The sequence below is a fragment of the Mus caroli genome, chromosome 17 (genome assembly GCF_900094665.2).
Source record: "Mus caroli chromosome 17, CAROLI_EIJ_v1.1, whole genome shotgun sequence".
NCBI lineage: Eukaryota > Metazoa > Chordata > Mammalia > Rodentia > Muridae > Mus > Mus caroli.
Genome location: NC_034586.1, coordinates 62,128,098 through 62,148,875, shown reverse-complemented (window position 1 = coordinate 62,148,875; position 20,778 = coordinate 62,128,098). Strand labels below are relative to the sequence as shown.

Sequence of the window (20,778 nt, the reverse complement as noted above, 5' to 3'; positions counted from 1 at the left end):
ATAGAATATCCTGGACAGATGTCATACAGACCCTAAGAGAACACAAATGCCATCCCAGGCTTCTATACCCAGCAAAACTCTCAATTACCATAGATGGAGAAACCAAAATATTCCATGACAAAACCAAATTACTTCTTGCATTAGTAATAGAGTCAGGGTTGGGTGCCTATGCAAGGGATGGATCCCAAGTTGGGCTGGTTACTGGATGGTCTTTCCTTCAGTCTCTGCTCCATTTTTGTCCCTGCATTTCTTTTGGACAGGAACAATTCTGGGTCAGAAATTTTAATGGTGGGTTGGTAACCCTGTCCCTCCACTTAAGGCCCTTTCTATCTACTGGAGGTGGTCTCTTCAGGTTCTCTCTCCACACTGCTGGGCATTTCAGCTAAGGTCACCCCCATTGAGTCCTGGGAGTCTCTCACATCCCAGGACTCTGGGACTTTCTAGAGATTCACTCTGCCCCCATCCCCACCCCCTCAGCTGTATATTTCCATTTATTCTCCTGGCCCTCTAGGCTTCTCTCCTGTTTCCCCCCCATACCTGATCCTTGTGATATTGTGGAGCATCATTTGTGTACATGCCCAAGAAGAGTACATCTGGGTCTTCAGGTAGAACTATTTCCAGTTTTCCAAGGAAGCTCCAGATTGATTTCCGGAGTGGTTGTACCAGCTTGCAATCCCACCAGCAATGAAGGAGTGTTCCTCTTTCCTTTTTTTTTTTTTTTTGGTTTTTTCGAGACAGGGTTTCTCTGTGTAGCCCTGGCTGTCCTGGCACTCACTTTGTAGACCAGGCTGGCCTCGAACTCAGAAATCCGCCTGCCTCTGCCTCCCGAGTGCTGGGATTAAAGGCGTGCGCCACCACGCCCGGCTCAGTGTTCCTCTTTCTGCACAACCTTGCCAGCATGTGCTGTCATTTGAGTTTTTGATCTTAGCCATATTCTGATTGGTGTAAGGTGGAATCTTAGGGTCGTTTTGATTTGCATTTCCTTGATGACTACAGATATTGAACATTTCTTTAAGTGCTTCTCGATATTCTTCAGTTGAAAATTCTCTGTTTAGCTCTGTACCCCACTTTTAAATTGGATCATTTGGTTTCTTAGAGGTTAACCTCTTGAGTTCTTTATATATTTTGCATATTAGTCTTCTGTCAGATGTGGGGTTAGTAAAGCTTTTCCCAATCTGTAAGTTGCTGTTTTGTCCTGTTGATGGTTTCCTTTGCCTTACAGAAGCTTTCCAGTTCCATGAGGTCCCATTTATCAATTGTTGATCTTAGAGCCTGAGCCATTGGTGTTCTGCTCAGGAAAATTTCCCCTGTGCCAATGTGTTCAAGACTCTTTTCCACTTTCTCTTCTCTTAGATTCAGTGAATTTGGTTTTATGTTGAGGTCCTTGATCCACTTGGACTTGAGCTTTGTGCAAGGTGATGAATATGAGTCTGTTTTCATTCTTCTACCCGCAGACTGCCAGTTAGACCAGCACCATTTATTGAAGATGCTTTCTTTTTTCCACTGTACAGTTTTGGCTCTTTGTCAAAGATCAAGTGACCTCTGATCTTCAGATTCCATTGGTCTACTTGTCTGACTTTGTATCAATACCATGTGGTCTTTATCACTGTTGCTCTGTAGTATAGCTTGAAGTCAAGAATGTGATTCCCCCAGAAGATGTTTTGTTGTTGAGACAACAAAAGGAGATTGAGGATATGCATATTAGAAAGGAAGAAGTCAAAGTATCACTATTTGTGGATGATATGATAGTATACATACTTGACCCCCAAAATTTGACCAGAGATCTCCTACAGCTGATAAACAACTTCAGCAAAGTGGCTGGATATAAAATTAACTAAATCAAATCAATTTCCCTCCTTTATACAAAGGATAAACAGACTGAGAAAGAAATTAGGGAAACAATACCCTTCACAATAGCCACAAATAATATGAAATATTGTAGTGTAACTCTAACCAAGCAAGTGAAAGATCTTTATGACAAGAACTTCAAGTCCCTTAATAAAGAAAGCAAAGACCTCAGGAAATGGAAAAATCTCCCATGCTCATGGATCAGTAGGATTAACATGGTAAAAATGGCCATCTTACCAAAAGCAATCTACAAATTCAATGCAATCCTCATCAAAATTCCAACACAGTTCTTCACAGACATGGAAAGAGCAATTCTTAATTTCATATGGAAAATCAAAAAACCCCAGGATAGCCAAAACAATTCTCAACAATACAATTTTTTCATATAGTATGTTTTGCTCATGTTTTTTTCATCTTGCAACTCCTCCCCAGTCTCCCCACTTCCCTACCTACCCAACTCAGTGTTCTTCCTACCTTCAAAAACAAAAACTAGTAAGAAGATAATTCCAAAACGAAACTAAAAGCCCACAAAACCACCATCATGGAGTCCATTTTGTTTCAGCCACTATCCTTGGGCATGCTACCCTGGAATAGGGTTGATAAACCCATTGGCACACATTAGAGAAAACTGGTTTTCCTTTTGCCAGAGGGTATCAGTTATAAATAGCATCTTGGTTAGGAGTGGTGTTAGGCTGTCTGGTGTGAGCATGTGCAGAATTGTGGTCACAGTTCGTGCAAGTTCATTTGTGCAGCAGCCCTGTTGTGTCTTGAAGACTCCCATCCCCTCAGACTCTTCCAGTTTTTCTGCCTCTTCTTGAGCATAGATCCCTGATCCTTGAAGGGATGGACTTGATGAAGATGTCCTGTTTAGGACTAAGTGCTCTCTGCACACTGTTCAGTTGTGGAGCTCTGAATTCCCGTCTTCTGAGAGAAGCTTCTCTGATGAGGATGGAGGGAGGCTGACCTATTGGTATTAGCAGCAACGCAGTCATAGTTTTCCCTTCAGCCGTGGTGCTTTCTCAGAGGTTTTGGTTACTGTCCTATCCCTGTGCCACGGTTGCACCAGCAGGCAGGTGGTTGTGGTAGGTCTCAGGGTTGGCATCTGGGTGACATTGATAATTGCCTTGCACCTCTGGTGGTGTACAGAGCCAGATTAAATGAGGTGTAATATAAGTGAGTAAGTGTACAATACTAATCTTTTTGAATATTAAGTAAAGCATTTAATTACTACTACAATTGATTTGTTCTTCAACCCCTGGGTCAGATACCTCAGTAATCATTTTATAGTCCTTTTTAATGGTTGTTTGTTTGTTTGTTTGTTTGTTTGTTTGTTTGTTTGTGACAGGGTATCTCTGTGTAGCTCTGGCTGTCCTTGAACTTACTCTGTAGACCAGGATAACCTTGATCTAAGAGATCTGCCAGCCTCTGCCTCTCTACTCAGCCTCTGAGTGCTAGGATTAAAGGCATGCACTGCCACTGCTGTCACCACCAAGCAGACTTTTGTATAGTCTTATAATTGTTTCAGTTAAAGGTCCTAAGTGTACAATGTGGGGGTTGCAGGGGGTGGAAGGGTGGGTGATAGGGAGGGTGAGGTTGTTATAAAAGCAAGAGAACCTGGGTTAAATCACCAACACCCATGTAAAAGCCAAGCAAGGCAGTTGTGTCTGTAGCCCTTTTAAAAACACACTGAAATAAATTCCACCAAGGCTTTGATTGTATTTCTACAACAACTTGGCTATAATTTTATTTTATTTTGTTTTGTTTCTGAGATAAAGTTTCAGCATGTAGCCTTGGATGGCCTAGAATTCACTGTATAGACCAAGCTTGCCTCAAACTCACAGAGATCCACCTGCCTCTGCTTCCCAAGTACTGAGATTAAAGGAGGAAGATGGATCCTGGGAACTCATTAGTCTGCATGTCTAACAAAAATGTTGTTTTGTTGTGGGGGATGAAGTGGTTGATTTTATTTTTAGATTGAGTCTTGCTAGGTAGCCCAGGCGGCTTCATAATTCTGTTTTTTTTTTTTTTCCATCTCAACAAGTATGGGATTATAGGTATGAACAAAAAACTACTCTTGGCTGAAAGCTTCTTTTTGATTAAAAAAAATACAGTGAAATAAATTCAACCAAGGCTTTGACCATATTTATTCAACAGTTTGACTGTAATTTAGTTTGGTTTGGACAAGGTCTCAATATGTAGCCTTGGCTGTCCCAGAACTCACTGTGTAGACCAGAGTGGCCTAGAACTAACCTTGTCCTTCAACATTCCAAGTGCTGGGATTAAAAGGTGTTTGCTCTCATGCCTGGTGCTTACCTATAATAAAATAATACTTTTGTATTGAACACTATATAGGAAATGAGACTATCTCTCCTGTTGTTCTAGGTCTACACTGTAGATAAAAGAACCAGGAAACAGAGTAGTGCTTTTGGTCAAGTACATATCTTATAATCTGATTATGTAATTGGAGTCTGGTTTAAGGTTTTTCTCCATGTTTCTAGTATAGTTAAAGCCTTCCTATTGTTTAAATTATTGGCCTTTGTGGTGAGCATTGTAGAATCCAAAATAAATTCAAGACCACCCAGCCGCTTTCCCCTCTGAAGGGACTTTCCACACTAGTGGTCAGAATGACCAGACTAAGCCCGCAGCTGCCACAACAAGATTAGCAGTTCCCAGAACAATTCCCCTACTCTGCCCCACACCGAATTCTGAGAAAAACCACAAACTACCCTGACCTTGTCGCTAGGATTCTCCATGATGTTAATAGCTGTGACGTCAATAACTGACCCATAAGTTAAATGTGCTGCTGCTTTGCTGATCAGTCATCATAACCCACCATAAGGGCAGGCAGAGTGAGTCACTAGGCCAAAGCTTTACCCTGTGCAAACCAACCAATGCCTAAAGGGGTTACTTGCTACACCAATGAGAATATGCCAGCTAGCCCTGTTGCCTAAATCTGCCCCTTACAAGATATAAAAAGTGTGTTCTTTCTTTGTTCGGGGTCTCTCCTCTTGCCTGCATGCTAAGGGGGGGGGGGTCCCCAACGCTTTGGATCAATAAAAATCCTCTCGCAGTTTGCAGCGATGTCGGTCTCTGTGGTCTTTGTGAGTGAGGGTCTTTTGGCAGACTCCAACCAACAGCATAAAGTTCTGCTAATACATACCTTCAAATACATAAAAGAAAATGTTTCAATTTAGTAGTTCTTAGTCTTGTTTAGTGGAATGAGTCAAAGAACAGTAGGTAAGCTATTCTCTTCCAGCACAGTGACTGTTTCTCCTGACTCCAGGTGCCTTTGCTGTTGCCCTGCCTCTATTTATGTGTCTGTGTTCATGTTGTACAGTTTAATAAACACCCTGTGCTTAACATGCTTTTACAGAGTCAAGCGTCTCATCATAAAGGATGTTTGCTGTAAAGCCCTTGTACAAACTCTACAATGGTATTTTGACTCTTCGATATTTCTTTGTCTGGCTAATATGTGTAAGATAATTTTATCTGAATTGTCTGATGGATTTATGGTATAAGCTATGTTTTCTTTTCTTATTGTAGATTCAGAAGAGGCTCAGTCTGTAAATCCTTCTAGTGTTGATGAAAATATTGACTCAGAGACAGAGAAAGACTCTTTCGTCTGTGGAAGTAAAATCCTCCCAAGCAAAGCCCCGCTGCCTTCTGCACTGGATGAGTATGAGTTCAAAGATGATGATGAAGAAGAGATAAGTAAGATGATTGATGACAGACATATTCTTAGGAAAGAACAGCGGAGAGAGAATGAATCTGAAGCAGACAGGAGTGGTCTGTTTGCAAAACAGGAGAAAACCTTCTATTCTAAGTCATTTAAAACAAAAAAACAGAAGCCGTCAAGGGTTCTGTGCTCCAGTACTGAAAGCTCTGATGAAGAGGTTCTTCAGAGCAGAAAGATTTCTACTGCATGTTCTGTTGCCGAAACATCACATTCTGATATGCAAGCCAAAAAAGAATATGAATACAAACAGAAAGGCAAAGTTAAAAGAAAATTAAAAAATCAGAATAAAAACAAAGAGAACCAAGAGCTGAAACAAGAAAAAGAGGGGAAAGAAAACAGCAGGATAGCAACCTTGACAGTGAATACTGCGCTGGATTGTTCAGAAAAATACAGAGAGGAAGGGAACTTCAGGAAGTCTTTTAGCCCAAAGGATGAAACTTCATTACACTTATTTCATATTTCCACTGGTAAATCTCCCAAACATTCCTGTGGATTAAGTGAAAAACAGACACCCCTGAAGCAAGACCACACGAAAGCATGCATATCCCCCGGAAGTTCTGAAGTGTCGCTACAGCCTGATCTCCCGCGGTATGATAATGCAGAGCCTGAAAGTTCAAATATAAAATCTTACAAGCACAAGGACAAAAACAAACATCAGAAAGAGTTCCACATAGAATTTGGTGAAAAATCAAATGCCAAAATTAAAGATGAAGATCATAATCCAGCATTTGAAAACTCAGACTGCACACTGAAGAAGATGGATAAAGAGGGTAAAACATTAAAAAAACATAAATTAAAACATAAAGAGAAGGATAAAGAAAAGCACAAAAAGGAAGTTGAAGGTGAAAAGGAAAAATATAAAAATAAAGACAATGCTAAAGAGCTACAGAGGAGCATTGAATTTGACAGAGAGTTTTGGAAAGAAAATTTTTTTAAAAGTGATGAAACTGAGGACCTCTTTTTAACTATGGAGCATGAGTCCCTGATAGACAAAAAGTCAAAAATGGAAAAAAACATGAAAGATGATAGGTCAGCTAAGGAAAAGCATGTTTCAAAAGAGAGGAACTTTAAAGAAGAACGGGAAAAGACTAAAAAGGAAAATGAAAAATCTCTTAGGGAAGAAAAGGTGAAAGATCCGAAAGAAGAAAAAGACAGTGCATCCACAGAGAAGGAGGCCGAGTGCTGTTCGGTGGGTGTCAGTGCAAGCCAGGAAGCTGCAGGGCTGCATTTGTCAGAAAAGGAAATGGATGCTGAGAAGCAAGAAAGACACACAAAAGAGAGGGAAAAGTCTGATCGGCGCTTTCAGACTAAGGAGAAAGAGCTTGACAGGAACGAGAGGAAATTTTCTGAAAAAGAAAAGAAGATAAAACATGAACATAAGTCAGAAAAAGAGAAGCTGGATTTCAGTGACTGCACTGACAGAGTGAGAGAGAAGGACAAGCTGTACTCACACCAGACAGAAAGGTGCCACAAGGAGAGCGAGAAGCTGAAAAACCCTGTCAGAAAGACTGACGACAGAGAGAGGAACAGAGAAAAGGCGGATAGAAAGCATGACAGAGAGAAACCTGAACGAGAGAGGTACTTAGCAGAAAGCAAAGAAAAGCACTTAGAGAAAAGAAAGCAGTCCGACAGCAGTGAGTGTTCCAAATCAGAGAAGGTCCGAACTAGAGACAGAGACAGGGAAGGAGAGAAGAAGGAGAAACCTAGAGAGAAAGAAAGTGTAAATGCAACTAACGTGAAACATTTGCAGGAAGAGAGAAAGGCGAGTACAGGAGACAGCAGTGCTAAAACCCAGCATGAGAAAGCTCTGTCCCTTAAAGAAAGGGCAAGAGATGAGCCTTTGAAAACTCCAGATGGAAAAGAGAAAGATAAAAAGGATATAGACAGATACAAAGAGCGAGACAAGCGTAAAGAGAAAGCCCAGCTAAATACTTTAATCAGACTAAAATCTGAAACAGAGAAGCTTAAACCTAAATTATCACCAGCATCAAAAGATACTCGACCTAAAGAAAAGAGGTTAGTAAATGATGATTTAATGCAGACAAGTTTTGAACGAATGCTTAGCCTTAAAGACCTAGAAATAGAGCAGTGGCACAGAAAACATAAGGAAAAAATTAAGCAAAAGGAAAAAGAACGATTACGCAATCGTACTTGTTTAGAACTTAAAGTAAAAGATAAAGAAAAAGCAAAACATGCACCCACTGAATCCAAAAGTAAAGAACTTACCAGGTCGAGAAGCTCAGAGTTGACTGATGCTTATAACAAGGAGAAACAATGTAAAGATGTTGGAAGTCATCGATCACAATCTGTTGACAACAAAAATGCATTGAATTTAGGAAAGCCATCCTACATTTCAGAGAGTGGCTCAAACCGGTCTCCTAGGTCGGAAGGTGAGAGGCTGGGTCTTAGCTCTAGGTCTGTGTCCATGCTTTCTGTTGCTAGCTCAGAAGACTCCTGCCATACAGTGACAACCCCAAGGCCTCTCGTTGAGTATGACTCTGACTTTATGTTAGAGGGCTCAGAATCTCAGCTGTCATTTTCTCAGTCACCTTTTTTGCCAAATGCCAAATCTCCCGCTCTTTATGAAAGAGAGCTGGAGGGTCTCACTGAAGTACCAGAACGACTTAAACCACCATATACAAACAGACTTCCAGTGTGCCATCTCAGGTCATCTTCCGTGGAAGATGTTAAACTAATTACTAATGAGGTAAGACCTGCTGTAGAAATTAGAAGATGCAGTATGCCTTCAGTTATTTGTGAGCCCATAAAACATTTCCAAGTATCAGAAGAAAGCAGTCAAGGTAACTTAGCTGTTCCCAGAGAGACCTGTCTGTCTCCCAAGCCTGAAGTGTCTTCAGCAGTACCTGAAAGGGGCCTTTCGCATGTGTCTGACTTACATCCTAACTGTACAGGCTCTCCAACGAGGTCTGCAAACAGCAGCTATATTTCATCTGATGTAAATGTAATCAAGAGTGCAACTCTTGTGGGTACACTGATTGACAGTTCGATGCATTTGGAACCGTCTAATCAGGTTGGAGTGATTCCAAGTAAATCATGGGAGACGCCTGTTGATAAACTGGAGTCTTTAAGCACCAATGACTTCATCTGTCCAGATTCTAATACATCTGATCAAGATTCCTCCGCTCAGAGGTTTTATAATTCAGAGAACAAAATGTTACGAGAACAAAATACTGATTGCTTACCTCTGCAGCAGCCTGAACTGCCAGGAAACTCATGTGCTCAGGACCCAGCATCCTTTCTGTCTTCACCTCAGCCCTGCTCTTTTTCCAACCAACCACTGGCAGGTGCTGACTCTGTTCCGAAACCCGTGTCTTTGTCATATGTTGTCAGTCAAGAGCCAGGTGTTTTACAACAGAGAAGTGCAGCTCAGATGGCCAGTTCTGTTTTAGATAGTGATAATAACTTTCCAGAGGATGTGGAAAATACATTTGTCTTAGCAGACATTCAGAAGACAAATTCTTTTTTACCAGCTTACTCTGAAAGCACTGTGCAAGAAGCACTCCCAAGCTTTGAGAAGGCCAATTCATTGCTTGTGTTGCCATCAGAAAAGGACTTCAATGGGAGTGATACTGCTCAGCCAAACACACATTATGCATTTAGCAAACTCACATACAAGTCTTCCAATAGCCAGGAAATTGAGAAGGGCCCAGATGATAATCAAATCATTTCACATGAAAAAGAAAACAAACTACAAAGTTTGGTCTTAACTCAGTTGAGTAAATGTGATTCTGATTTGTATGAGATGAATGCAGGGCTGCCAAAAGGAAACCTGAATGAACAGGATAACCCAAAGCATGGTCCTGACAGCGAAAAGTACTCGCTTTCCACTGAAGATGAAGAATCTCAGCAGAGCACCTTATCAAGTGTAGAAAACCATTCACAGCAGTCGGCCCAACCAGAGATGCATAAATATGACCAGCTTAGTAAAGTAGAACTAGAAGAAAATGCTGAAGACGATAAAACTGAAAACCAGACCCCTCAAAGAATGACTAGAAACAAAGCAAGTACAGTGGTCAATCCAAGCAAGCCGATGCTTGCTGGCTGTACCCTTGTAGCAGAGAAAGATAACGAGTCCTCCCCTAGAGGACGAATCAGACTCACTGAAGAGGATGATCCTCAGATCCACCATCCTCGGAAGAGGAAAGTGTCACGGGTCCCTCAGCCTGTGCAAGTGAGCCCCTCTTTACTGCAAGCAAAGGAGAAAACTCAGCAGTCTCTAGCCGCCATTGTAGATTCTCTGAAGTTAGATGAGATTGAGCCATACAGTTCTGAGAGAGCAAATCCATATTTTGAATATTTGCACATAAGAAAAAAAATTGAAGAGAAACGCAAGTTGCTATGTAGCGTGATCCCTCAAGCACCTCAGTATTATGATGAATACGTAACGTTTAATGGATCCTATCTCCTGGATGGAAACCCCTTAAGCAAGATTTGTATTCCTACAGTAAGTCATTTGTTACTCAGTACACACCTCAGCGCTCTCCTAGGGATCAACTCAGGGGTAGTGCACTTCTCTCCCATGCAGACGGCCTTGGCTTCAGTCGCTAGTGTTGAGGGAAATGTGTGATGCCAGCTGCTTACATCATTTTATGTTTTCTAGTAGTTAATATTTTAAATGTTAAGTCAGTATATCCAAAGTATCACTTCAATATATAATCAAGATACAGTTATTTGAGATATTTTACTTCTTTTTTTCCATAGAGTTTGAAGTACTTAGCACACATGTCAGCTCTGACTGAGCACACTTTACAAAGTGGCTTCTAATTCAGGCATCATGCAGTGTGCTTGCAGTTCTTCGCCTGCTTATCCTTGTGTTTTAGAGAAGCCATGTTTTGATTTCTCTGAATACTAATGCCTCTAGATGACTCGACCCCATCAGTTCATTTTCTCTGGAACCTTCCTCTAGTGAACACTTCCTTCTCACTAGTGAGTGTTTTCCAGTCGTCTTTCTTTCTTGTTTTTTGGTGGGGGGGTGGTGGAGGGGTGGTTCGAGACAGGGTTTCTCTGTGTAGCCCTGGCTGTCCTGGAACTCACTCCGTAGACCAGGCTGGCCTCGAACTCAGAAATTTGCCTGCCTCTCCAGTCTTCTTTCTTGATTGGTCTATATTTGCCTGCTCAATATAGCTGGATTACTTTTCTCTTAGAGAGGGGAGAGAATCTCGGTTGATTTTCTCAGCACATCAACCTTAAGGTCACCTTCACTGCCATGCTTATGCCAAGGGGTTTGTATGACAGTTTTTTTCACTTCATCTCCTGTTCCCAAGCCATTATGCCATAGTAGAAACTACCACTGAGCTGTTTGTCCGTTTCATTAGATTAGTTTTGTTCTCTTTGTCTGATTTGATATCCTGACCACCTTGTTCTTCATTAAATTCTCCCTTCATGGACTTAATTAAGTACTTGTATTTCTTCTGGTTCCCCTGCCTTATTTCTTTCCCATCGACTAAAATAAGCCCCTAAATTTGCCTCCTCTCTTTTCTCATTTTCTCTTTTGCCACTGTGGTGTGATGACTTCATTATACCTTCGATACTCAGATGCATGGATATTGCATACTCAAATGTTTGTTATATTGCAGACACAAATAACAAGTATATACTAAGCATTGTGCTAGGAACTAGATATTAAAGATAAACAAGATCGACGTTCTAAATTGTTACCATAGTTTCCCATGTTTCTTTATGATGGTCTGGGTTTTATCATAAAACATATCTTTTGTCAGGGTGTGGTACTGCAGACCTTTAGTCCCAACACTGGAATCTGATGCCCTGTTCTCTAATGGAGTCAACAAACTGTCAAATGTTATGAGATAACTTCCTTTCTCCTAATGGGCCAGTCGTAGTATGCACAAGGACACAGGAAGGAAAATACCCTATGGAGAAGGGAGGCTACCCAGGGTCAGAGATGGTTGTTTCTAGACATGACTATCTACTTTACCAACTTCCTCTGGATGTAATCAGAAAGCATAGGCCATTGTAATACCCAGCTAGGAATGAACTCATAATTTTTGAATGATTATACACAGAGTTTCATGGGATATTACATACAATAAAATCTTAAAACCACAAGTTCATTGTATAGTTTCCTCTACTTTTATATGATAGTTCATTAATACTAGGCTTTTTGTGTTTACTCTTTATCAAGTCTGCAAAGAGGCCTTGCTTACAGAAGCAGGCTGGTCATGTCTCCAAGAATACTGCTTTTTTAAACCACCTGTTCTGTCTATGTGGCTCTGTGATCCCTTCCTGTGACTGATGGTCTAAAATAGCCCTGTAATAAGTGACTTTTTAGTCCTAATAATTTGTTCTTTGAAATTTTGCTGTAGCCTAAGAGTCAAAATGTCTGAGCACAGTGGAATGTCCCGTGAGGTTTTGGACAGTTAGAGCTGACTAAAGAGTCTCACTCACTTGTGTAATGACAATTTTCAAAAGACAGACTCAGTGTGGCAGATAAGCAGACAGGATTTATTTGGCTCGAAGTTGCTGTGTTTAGATTGAGCGTTCTCTGGATCCATTGCTTTGGGTAGAGTGTTGGATTAGTGGGAACATACTGCAGGGCTCATCACTTCATGGCAGCAGGAAGAGAAAGGGAAGACACCTCACCTTCCCTAGCCAGGCCCACCGACTTCCAGTAGTTTACTCAGTTTGTTTGGTTTTTTTTAGTACAACTGATTTTGATTAAACTATTGATGAGATCAGATCCCTCATAACCTAATTGTCATAAGATTCATTTGTCAGGCTGATGATAGACCTGGGAAGACGGAACCTCATATGAGGAGTCTTCTCCATTAGATTGGTTTGTGAGCATGTCTTTTGGGGGCATTTCTTGTTTGATAATTGATGGAGGAGGCCCACCCCACTGAGTGGTACCATTGCTCGGAGAATGGGCCTGGTCTGTATTAGAAAAATAGCTAAGCAAGCCAGCAAGCAGCATGCATCCATTGGTTTCTGCTTCTAGCTCCTGTCTTTACTTCCAGCCTTGGCTTTCCCCAGTGATAATCTGTAACCTAGAAGCCAAAGAAACCCTTCCATCCTAGGTTGTTTTGCGTAGTGTTTTGTCGCAGCAATAGAGAAGAAAGTTAAAACAGTGACTCCTGTGCATTTCTGATACTCGCACATGCGCTCTATTAATCCTAAGTGTCTGATCAGGTTGACAAAACTAACCATCCCAAAACTGTATGGTTTAATTCATGAAATGTCAGGTTTTATGCACCAAAACTTTAATTGCAGATTAAAAACTTAATAGTTTATATGTGCTTTCTAATTAGATCACACCACCACCTTCGCTGTCAGATCCACTTAAAGAGCTCTTTCGGCAACAGGAAGTAGTAAGGATGAAACTGCGTTTGCAACATAGTATTGAAAGGGTAAGGTACCCTCAAATATAAATTATGTAAAAAATAACCATTTTTAAAATACAGGAAAAACGGATGGTGACTTTTTACGATGTCTACTACAGCTGCGACTTTGTTACCTTATGCTCATCGGGTTAAAGGGGGGATTTTACACCTATCTGAGGACAGTTGCTTCCTTAGTACAGTTGATGCTGGAGTGTATTTTTATATCTAAAATGTCTGGTATATGTTATTTGTTACATTTGTGTTATTTGAATAGTCAGTTAATCTTTGAGAACTTGCTTGGTATACCAACAACTTCAGGGCTAATGGCAAAGACCCCGTTACTCATCCTTGTGGGCCTGCTAACTTAGTACCTTGTTTTCAGTAGTTAGTCTTGACAGGAAATAAAGAAGACAAAGGGGTGCTGGGAGATAGTCAAGATAGTCCCCTGCTGTTCTTGTGGAGGGAATGGGTTCAGGTCTAAGCATCCACCTAACTCCTCTCCAAGGATCCATAGGCAGCAGACAGACATGTACCCATGCACACATGCAGGCAAAACATTTACAGAAAGTAAACCAAAAAATCATCTTAGAAAGGACAAAACCTTATCGTCCTAGAGATCCTGAAAGTAGTAACCCTGAGCTACATGTGGTGGTTCACACCTTTGTTCTCAGAGCTCCAGAGGCAGAGGCAGAGGCAGAGGCGGGTAGATCAAAGCCAGCCTGGTCTCCATAACAAGATCCAGAACCACATGGTGAGACCCTTTCTAAGAAAATAAATAAAATTAAAAACAAAACAAAACATAGATATACCTCCATTCCTCTTAAGCTTGTGGCCTGTAAAAGATGCAAGCTATGTTTCAGAGAAATATGCAATAACTATTTCTGTGAGTAGAGTTCATTTGATTACAGAGAGAAGCAAGGAGGGAGAGCAAAACTCTGGCACAGACTGGACTCTGCACACTGCCTTGCACATATCCCAGCACAGAGGAGGCAGAGCATACATGTACTAGCCTGTCCTCATAAGCCACTGCTCGCAAGGTTGTCCTCATGACATCCTTGCCAGTATAGGTCTCAGAGCCATCTTTGTTGACATTGAAGTCGAAAATACAAGGGTAACCACCCAGTAGTCCAAGCCGGTAGCCAAGATCAGGATGGCTTACAGTCTTCAGATGGACGTCTGCTAGATGCAAAACAATTTACTTCAGGACTCAGCCTGTTCCATGCCTGGAAGTTTGGAATACATGACTCACTAAAGAGAAGTATGCTTATTTCTGTAAATAACATCATCATAAAAATTAAGCTGGGTCTGGAGACATGATTCGGCAGCACAAAGAGAGCGTGATACTCTTGCAGAGAACCTGAGTTCGGCTTTCAGCATGCACATTGTAGCTCACAGTTACCTGTAACTGCATTGGAAGAGAGCCAGCACTCCCTTCCGGCCTCTGCAAACATGAGCATGCAGGGGAAGTACACAAACGTACTTGTGTATAAGGGCAGATACACACATGAGAAGACAGAGCAGACATTAGAAGGGAGTCACGCGTGCTAGAGTGGCTGAAGTAGGTGCCAGAGTGGAACACACTGAGGTACATAAGGGAAGGGAGCCATCGGACACTGTGGGTCAGAATGAAAACGGTGACAACTGCTGTGAACAGGGCTGTTCCTCAGCAGGTGACGGATTTGTTACCCAGAAGTGTTACTCCTGGTCATTATCTTGTAAACAGTAAAAATACATATCCAGAGCAAAGGCTCCAGCATAAACGTTGATGACAGTGTTTTCATAGCAACCCCAAAGAATAACAACGTTATCTCAGCCCCGTTGTGACGCTTCTGTCTAAGCCTGAGATTAATGTGGTGTACAGCAGATGAGCAAAGTTGTACATGACATGGAGCCACATGCGGAAATGAAGACCCACAGAAGTGGCGAAACCCAAATGTCTTTATGTTGGGTCAGACAGAAACTAGGAAAGCACTGGAAAGATGCAGGCTACGTGAGTTCTCTTGGTCTTGCCTCCCTGATTCTAGTGGTGAGAATGTTCCTTTCCCCGCTGCATAGAGTACATCTCTCACATGGGGGCTTTAGTTCCTTCTCACAGTGTCCTTGGCCTATTTGTTTTAAAACAACTTCAGCTCAGATAATCATTATGCCAAGTTAGCATGCTTTGAAGTGGCATTGTCTGCCACCCTTCAGATTATATGATCACCAAAGAAAGCCATACATAAAGTGTGTTGTCTACGCAGAATAGGATTTGTCCTCAGCAAAGTAGATACCATCTAGTGCACACCTACAGCATGAATAAGCCTTGAAAATGTAAGACAGAATAAGGAGAATCACGTACAAAAGACCACATAATGTACAACTTTATTTACAGATAACTGAATGCTCAAAACAAACTCCTGGAGACAAAAGTTAGACTACTGACAGCCAGGAGATGCAAGAAAGGGGGGGTGACTGCTAATACTATGGGATTTATTCCTGGTATATGTAATGAAAATGTTATGGAAGTAGAAAGTAGATTTATTTATTATTTTATAAGCATGAGGGTCTTGTTGAAATGTATGTCTGTGCACACATACATGTGGGAATAGGGTGTTCCATCTGCTGAAACTAGAGTTACAGACAGTTGTGAGCCTCCATCTGGGAGCTCGGAGCTAAGAACTGGACTCAGGTCCTCTGCAAGAGCAGCAGCTGCTCCTAACCCCGAGCCACCTCTCCAGAACCTTACAGAACTTCAAAGTGTTCTAACCCTTTAAAAAAAAAAAACAATTTTAAGAAACTACCAATTTTGGAGAGGGAAGATTTTTCTAGAACACTAAGAATTCTTAAACTTCTTAAAGCTCCTGGGAAGAAAATGTCGCTTTATAATTAAGATTATTTAGTTTAGTGTAGCTTAAATTATTTTTTCTAATTCCACAAACAACTTTATGATTTCTAAAAATTATTCTGTGTTCAACTAGGAAAAACTTATTGTATCCAATGAACAAGAAGTTCTGCGAGTTCATTACAGAGCTGCAAGAACACTGGCCAATCAAACACTGCCATTTAGTGCTTGTACTGTCTTACTGGATGCAGAAGTGTACAATGTGCCCTTGGACTCACAGGTAAAGAGCTAGTTTATAGAGTGTGTTCAAGAACTATGGTGTGCCTATTTTTAGATATGCATTCGTAGAAGAAAGCGGAATTAAAGTCAAAGAATAAATGCAACTCTTAAAAGTACTCCTGGAGGAGCTGGGCCTCTGTAGTTGTTTGTTATAAAGGCAGATAATCTTCTGGGTGTGGTTGCATAAGCCTCTAGCCCCAGAACTTGAGAGCTTGCAAACTATCTGTTTAGCAAAAATCAAGGACTGAGAACATAACTTGGTAGGTAAAGTGCTTACCATGCAAATGTGCGGATCTGAGTTTGAATCCCTGGGCACGGTAGTGCACATCTAGACTCTTGGTGCTCCTGCAGCAAGAAGAGAGGAGACTGGGGGACTCTGTCACATACAGAAGCAAGCACAGACACTTTGTCTTAGACAAGTGGAATATAAGGACTGATGCCCAAGGTTGTCTTCCACTGTTTAGACATGTACCATGGCCTGTCTGCACCTGTACCCACCCATGACCACACCAGTGCATATACTCACACATACACTTACAGATGACTGTAGCTTGTCCTTTTGTTTCTAAAGCCACTGTTAAATGATCCAGCTAGCTCTGACGCCTTGGTGGCCCAGTGAGCTAATTGGGTTCTTTAGAGGAGCATAGACAGCTTACAGGCTCCTACGCCTGCAGAGAACCCCCAGTTGCTTCCTCTCACCCTGTCCTGCATTTATTCCTCACTGACGCAAACTGATCCTCCCGCCATTTGCGAATGTTTATAGGCTTAATATTGTGAAGACTGTATGGGTGGTCAGGAGTCTCTCTGGTTCAGGGTGGCAGTGCCATGTCTCACCCGGAAGCAGCAGCATGCCACTATTCCTGGATCTAAGAAAGGAGCTTGACTGTAAGGAAATTGAATAAATTCAATGCAGAGGCCATTGAAATACTTAATAATTACCATTTTTAAAACTTCTAATAACCAGAGTTAGCAGGTTAGTAATGTTACTAAAAGTTATGCCACATGTTTACTGAAGTCTTTTAATTTGGGGCCATTATAAAGTACTGTGATCCATTTTAACAAATATAAATGGAGATTTATAATCAAGCAACAATGAAACTCTAAGAAAGACTTATTCTTTGGGCACTCAACTTTTTAGATGATAAAAGATATATCAGAACTGGAAACTGAAGTAAGAAACTACTAGATGAGAGCATTTTATGATTTCTAAAGGTGTAAGACATGTGAGTAAGCACAGTTACTTGCTGACAAGACTGGCAGCATGAGTTTTAGCCCCAGGACCCACCCACATCCTGGTGGTAGAGAGCCAGTTCCTACAAGTCGTCTTCTGACCTTCACACATTAGCACACATTGGCATGATCAGGAACATGGTTAGGTTGAGGAATGCTTAGCCTCTGATGGATTTGAAAAGAGAATTTCAGGCAGTCATGGTGATTCATAATCTCAGCCTTGAGGCAATCTCTTGGGCAGGAGGCTCTCGAGCCTGAGACTAAGCTAGAAGAGGTAGTGATCCCTGTCTCAGAAACACCAGCAAGAAATGGATTCTCTATCATTACATTCAGTTACTTATGATGTGTGCCTTGGTGCCTGCAAGCCATAGTATGTGCGAAGGTCATGGGTAGAGGCTAGATCTTTCCTGCCCTCCCATGGGGGACCTGTGCCTTGAACTGGGCGCACCAAGCTTGGCAGCAAGCAAACTTGTACTTAAGAATTTAAAAATTAAGTGATCTCAAATCAGAGATGTAACAGGCTGGGCCAGTCTTTCTTAATAGTTAGAGGAATAGAAGTCACAGACCTCTTCTGGAAGAGGATGTTTTCATATTAAGGTAGAGCTATCTATGCTTCTGACTGTATTCCCTTTCCTTATAGAGCCATCCAAGTTTGTTAAGCTCTCTAATAAATAATATGTTGTTAATGGAAAGGGCGTTTTGGTAATTTAAATCATCTATTATACCTTGACCTAAATTTTCCTAGTGTACCAGACTACCAGACGTGAAGTTAACATTTCAGCTTGATGAAATACCAGGATGTGAGGCTTATTCCTTGACAAGGAGAGTCACCTGTAACAGTTCACATTTGTAACAACTGACTCCACAGAGAGCCCATTTACTACTGACTCCAGGGTAGGCCGTAGTAGCAGGCTGATGTCCTATCAAATGGCCCGTGAAGAACCAGGTATAGGTTGGGTAGGCTCAGCTCATCTTCTAGCAGGCCCTGTTCCTTTTCACAGTAAACCTGTAGTATTAAGCAATACAACTGTCTCCGAAACCAAGGAGAAAATGAAGCTGCTGAGCATGTGCTTTGGCACACCTATGAAACGCCAGTCCTAAAAGTGGGACATTAGGCGCCTTGTGTATTCACAGACATTGGGATAACCTTGGAGTACTTTTAATTCCTAAAAAGTGCCATATGAAAATACACCATAGAAAATTAGGAAAACATAATTAGCCCAAAGTTGCACAGAAAGGTTCAAAGCTGACATTTAAATAAATAAATAAGTGAGAGAGAGAGAGAGAGAGAGTGTGTGTGTATGTATGTATGTATGTCTTGGTCAGGGTTTCTATTCCTGCACAAACATCATGACCAAGAAGCAAGTTGGAGAGGAAAGGGTTTATTCGGCTTACAATTCCACATTGCTGTTCATCACCAAGGAAGTCAGGACTGGGACTCAAGCAGGTCAGAAAGCAGGAGCTGATGCAGAGGCCATGGAGGGATGTTCTTTACTGGCTTGCTTTCCCTGGCTTGCTCAGCCTGCTCTCTTATAGAACCCAAGACTACCAGCCCAGAGATGGCACCACCCACAAGGGGACCTCCCCTCCTTGATCACTAATTGAGAAAATGCCTTACAGCTGGATCTCATGGAGGCATTTCCTCAAGGGAGGCTCCTTTCTCTTCGATAACTCCAGCCTGTGTCAGGTTGACACAAAACCAGCCAGTACAATATATAAAATCACAAAACTAATACTAAGAGTTTTTTACTTGAATTGTGTGTGCACGTGGTGCGTATCTGACAAGTGTGTGTGAGACCAGAGGACAAGCTTGTGGAATGGGTTCTGGCTTCCTCCTTTGTGTGAGGCCTAGGGATCAAACTGGTGTCAGCAGGTTGTGTAACAAGTGTCTCCCTTCTGAGCCATCCATTGGCCTGTTTGGAGAGCACTTAGAAAGATCCATCCTGGGAGAGCTGTTACCTCTAAGGCCAATGCCTCCCACCTGACCACCTTTTCTGTATGGATGGGAAACTTTAGCTGAGGTACAACAGGCACAGCACTTCCTATGCTGTGCCTTTCTGAGAACCCAGCAAGACGCTACTTCATAACTAAACACTGCGTCTGCAGAATCCTGTCTACTCAATACAGAAGTGACAGCTTTGTTAAACCTTCTCTTTAGAAATATATTTCTATCATTGATAACAGTGGAATGTACACAATAAATGGAATATTAAAGGTTTTTTTTAAGTGTTTGACTGCATTCTTTTTAGTCTGATGACAGCAAAACTTCTGTGAGAGATCGATTTAATGCAAGACAGTTCATGTCCTGGTTGCAAGATGTGGACGATAAATTTGACAAGCTAAAGGTAGGTACACATGCATGGCAGTTGTCTGTTGTTGTGGGTATGCGTGCATGGCAGTTGTCTGTTGTTGTTCTTACACAGGGTCTCATGGGTCCCAGACTAGTTCTAAACTTGATATAAAGCCAAGGCTAGCCTTTAGCTTCAGACCCTCCTACTACTTATCAAATCCTGGGATTATATGCATTGCACCACCACGCCAGTTTTATGTGGTACTGCAGATTGATCCTCAAGTGTTTGCCAAGCAAATACTCCACCAACTGAACTGCCTCCCTCTGAACCAGGTTAAATGGATGCTTCCTGTGAGAGGAGAGCAGTACCTAGTTCCAGCACCTATGGATTGCATTAGTCAGGGTTCTCTAGAGTCACAGAACTTACGGATAGTCTCTATATAATAAAGGAATTTATTGATGACTTACAGTCTGCAGTCCAACTCCCAACAATGGTCAGTAGTAGCAGCTGTGAATGGAAGTCCAAGGATCTAGCAGTTGCTCAGTCCCACAAGGCAAGCAGGTGAAGGGGTGGGGGTGGGGGGTGGAGAGAGAGAGAGAGAGAGAGTGAGGGAGTTCTTCCAATGTCCTTATGTAGGTCTCCAGCAGAAGGTGTAGCCCAGATAAAGGTGTGTGTCACCATGCCTTTAATCCCAGATGACCTTGAACTCCCTGTATTAATCTTCTGGAATCCATAGCCACTATGCCTCAAGATCTCCATACCAAGATGCAGGTCAGAAACCTGTGTCTCCCAACCTCCAGATTAGGATCACTGATGAGCCTTCCAATTCTGGATTGTAGTTCATTCCAGATATAGTCAAGTTGACAACCAGGAATAGCCACTACATGGAGCCATCTGTAACCACAACCATCTGTAATTCCAGGGGATCCAATGCCCTTTTCTGGGTTTTGGTCTCTATAGGCACTAGGCACTAATCTGGTACACATGCATATATTCAGACAAAACACCCATACATAGCAAATTAATTAAGTAATTAGGTTAGTGTCTTAGTCAGGGTTTCTATTCCTGCACAAACATCATGACCAAGAAGCAAGTTGGGGAGGAAAGGGTTTATTTGGCTTACACTTCCATGCTGCTGTTCATCACCAAAGAAAGTCAGGACTGGAACTCAGACAGGTCAGGGAGCAGGAGCTGATGCAGAGGCCATGGAGGGAT

The 20,778-nt window shown here is 41.8% G+C and overlaps 1 protein-coding gene across 4 annotated transcripts in view; it reads left to right on the top strand.

Annotated features, from left to right (window-relative positions):
• Positions 1-20,778, top strand: part of Ankrd12 (ankyrin repeat domain 12) — a 102,133-nt gene that overhangs the window by 75,847 nt on the left and 5,508 nt on the right. For all 4 annotated transcript variants that reach the window (XM_021185699.2, XM_021185702.2, XM_029471306.1 and 1 more), the window contains 4 exons: positions 5,392-10,049; positions 12,871-12,969; positions 15,900-16,043; positions 19,522-19,617. In XM_021185699.2, coding sequence (XP_021041358.1) covers positions 5,392-10,049; positions 12,871-12,969; positions 15,900-16,043; positions 19,522-19,617 — 4,997 coding nt within the window. The remainder of the gene's footprint in view (positions 1-5,391; positions 10,050-12,870; positions 12,970-15,899; positions 16,044-19,521; positions 19,618-20,778) is intronic.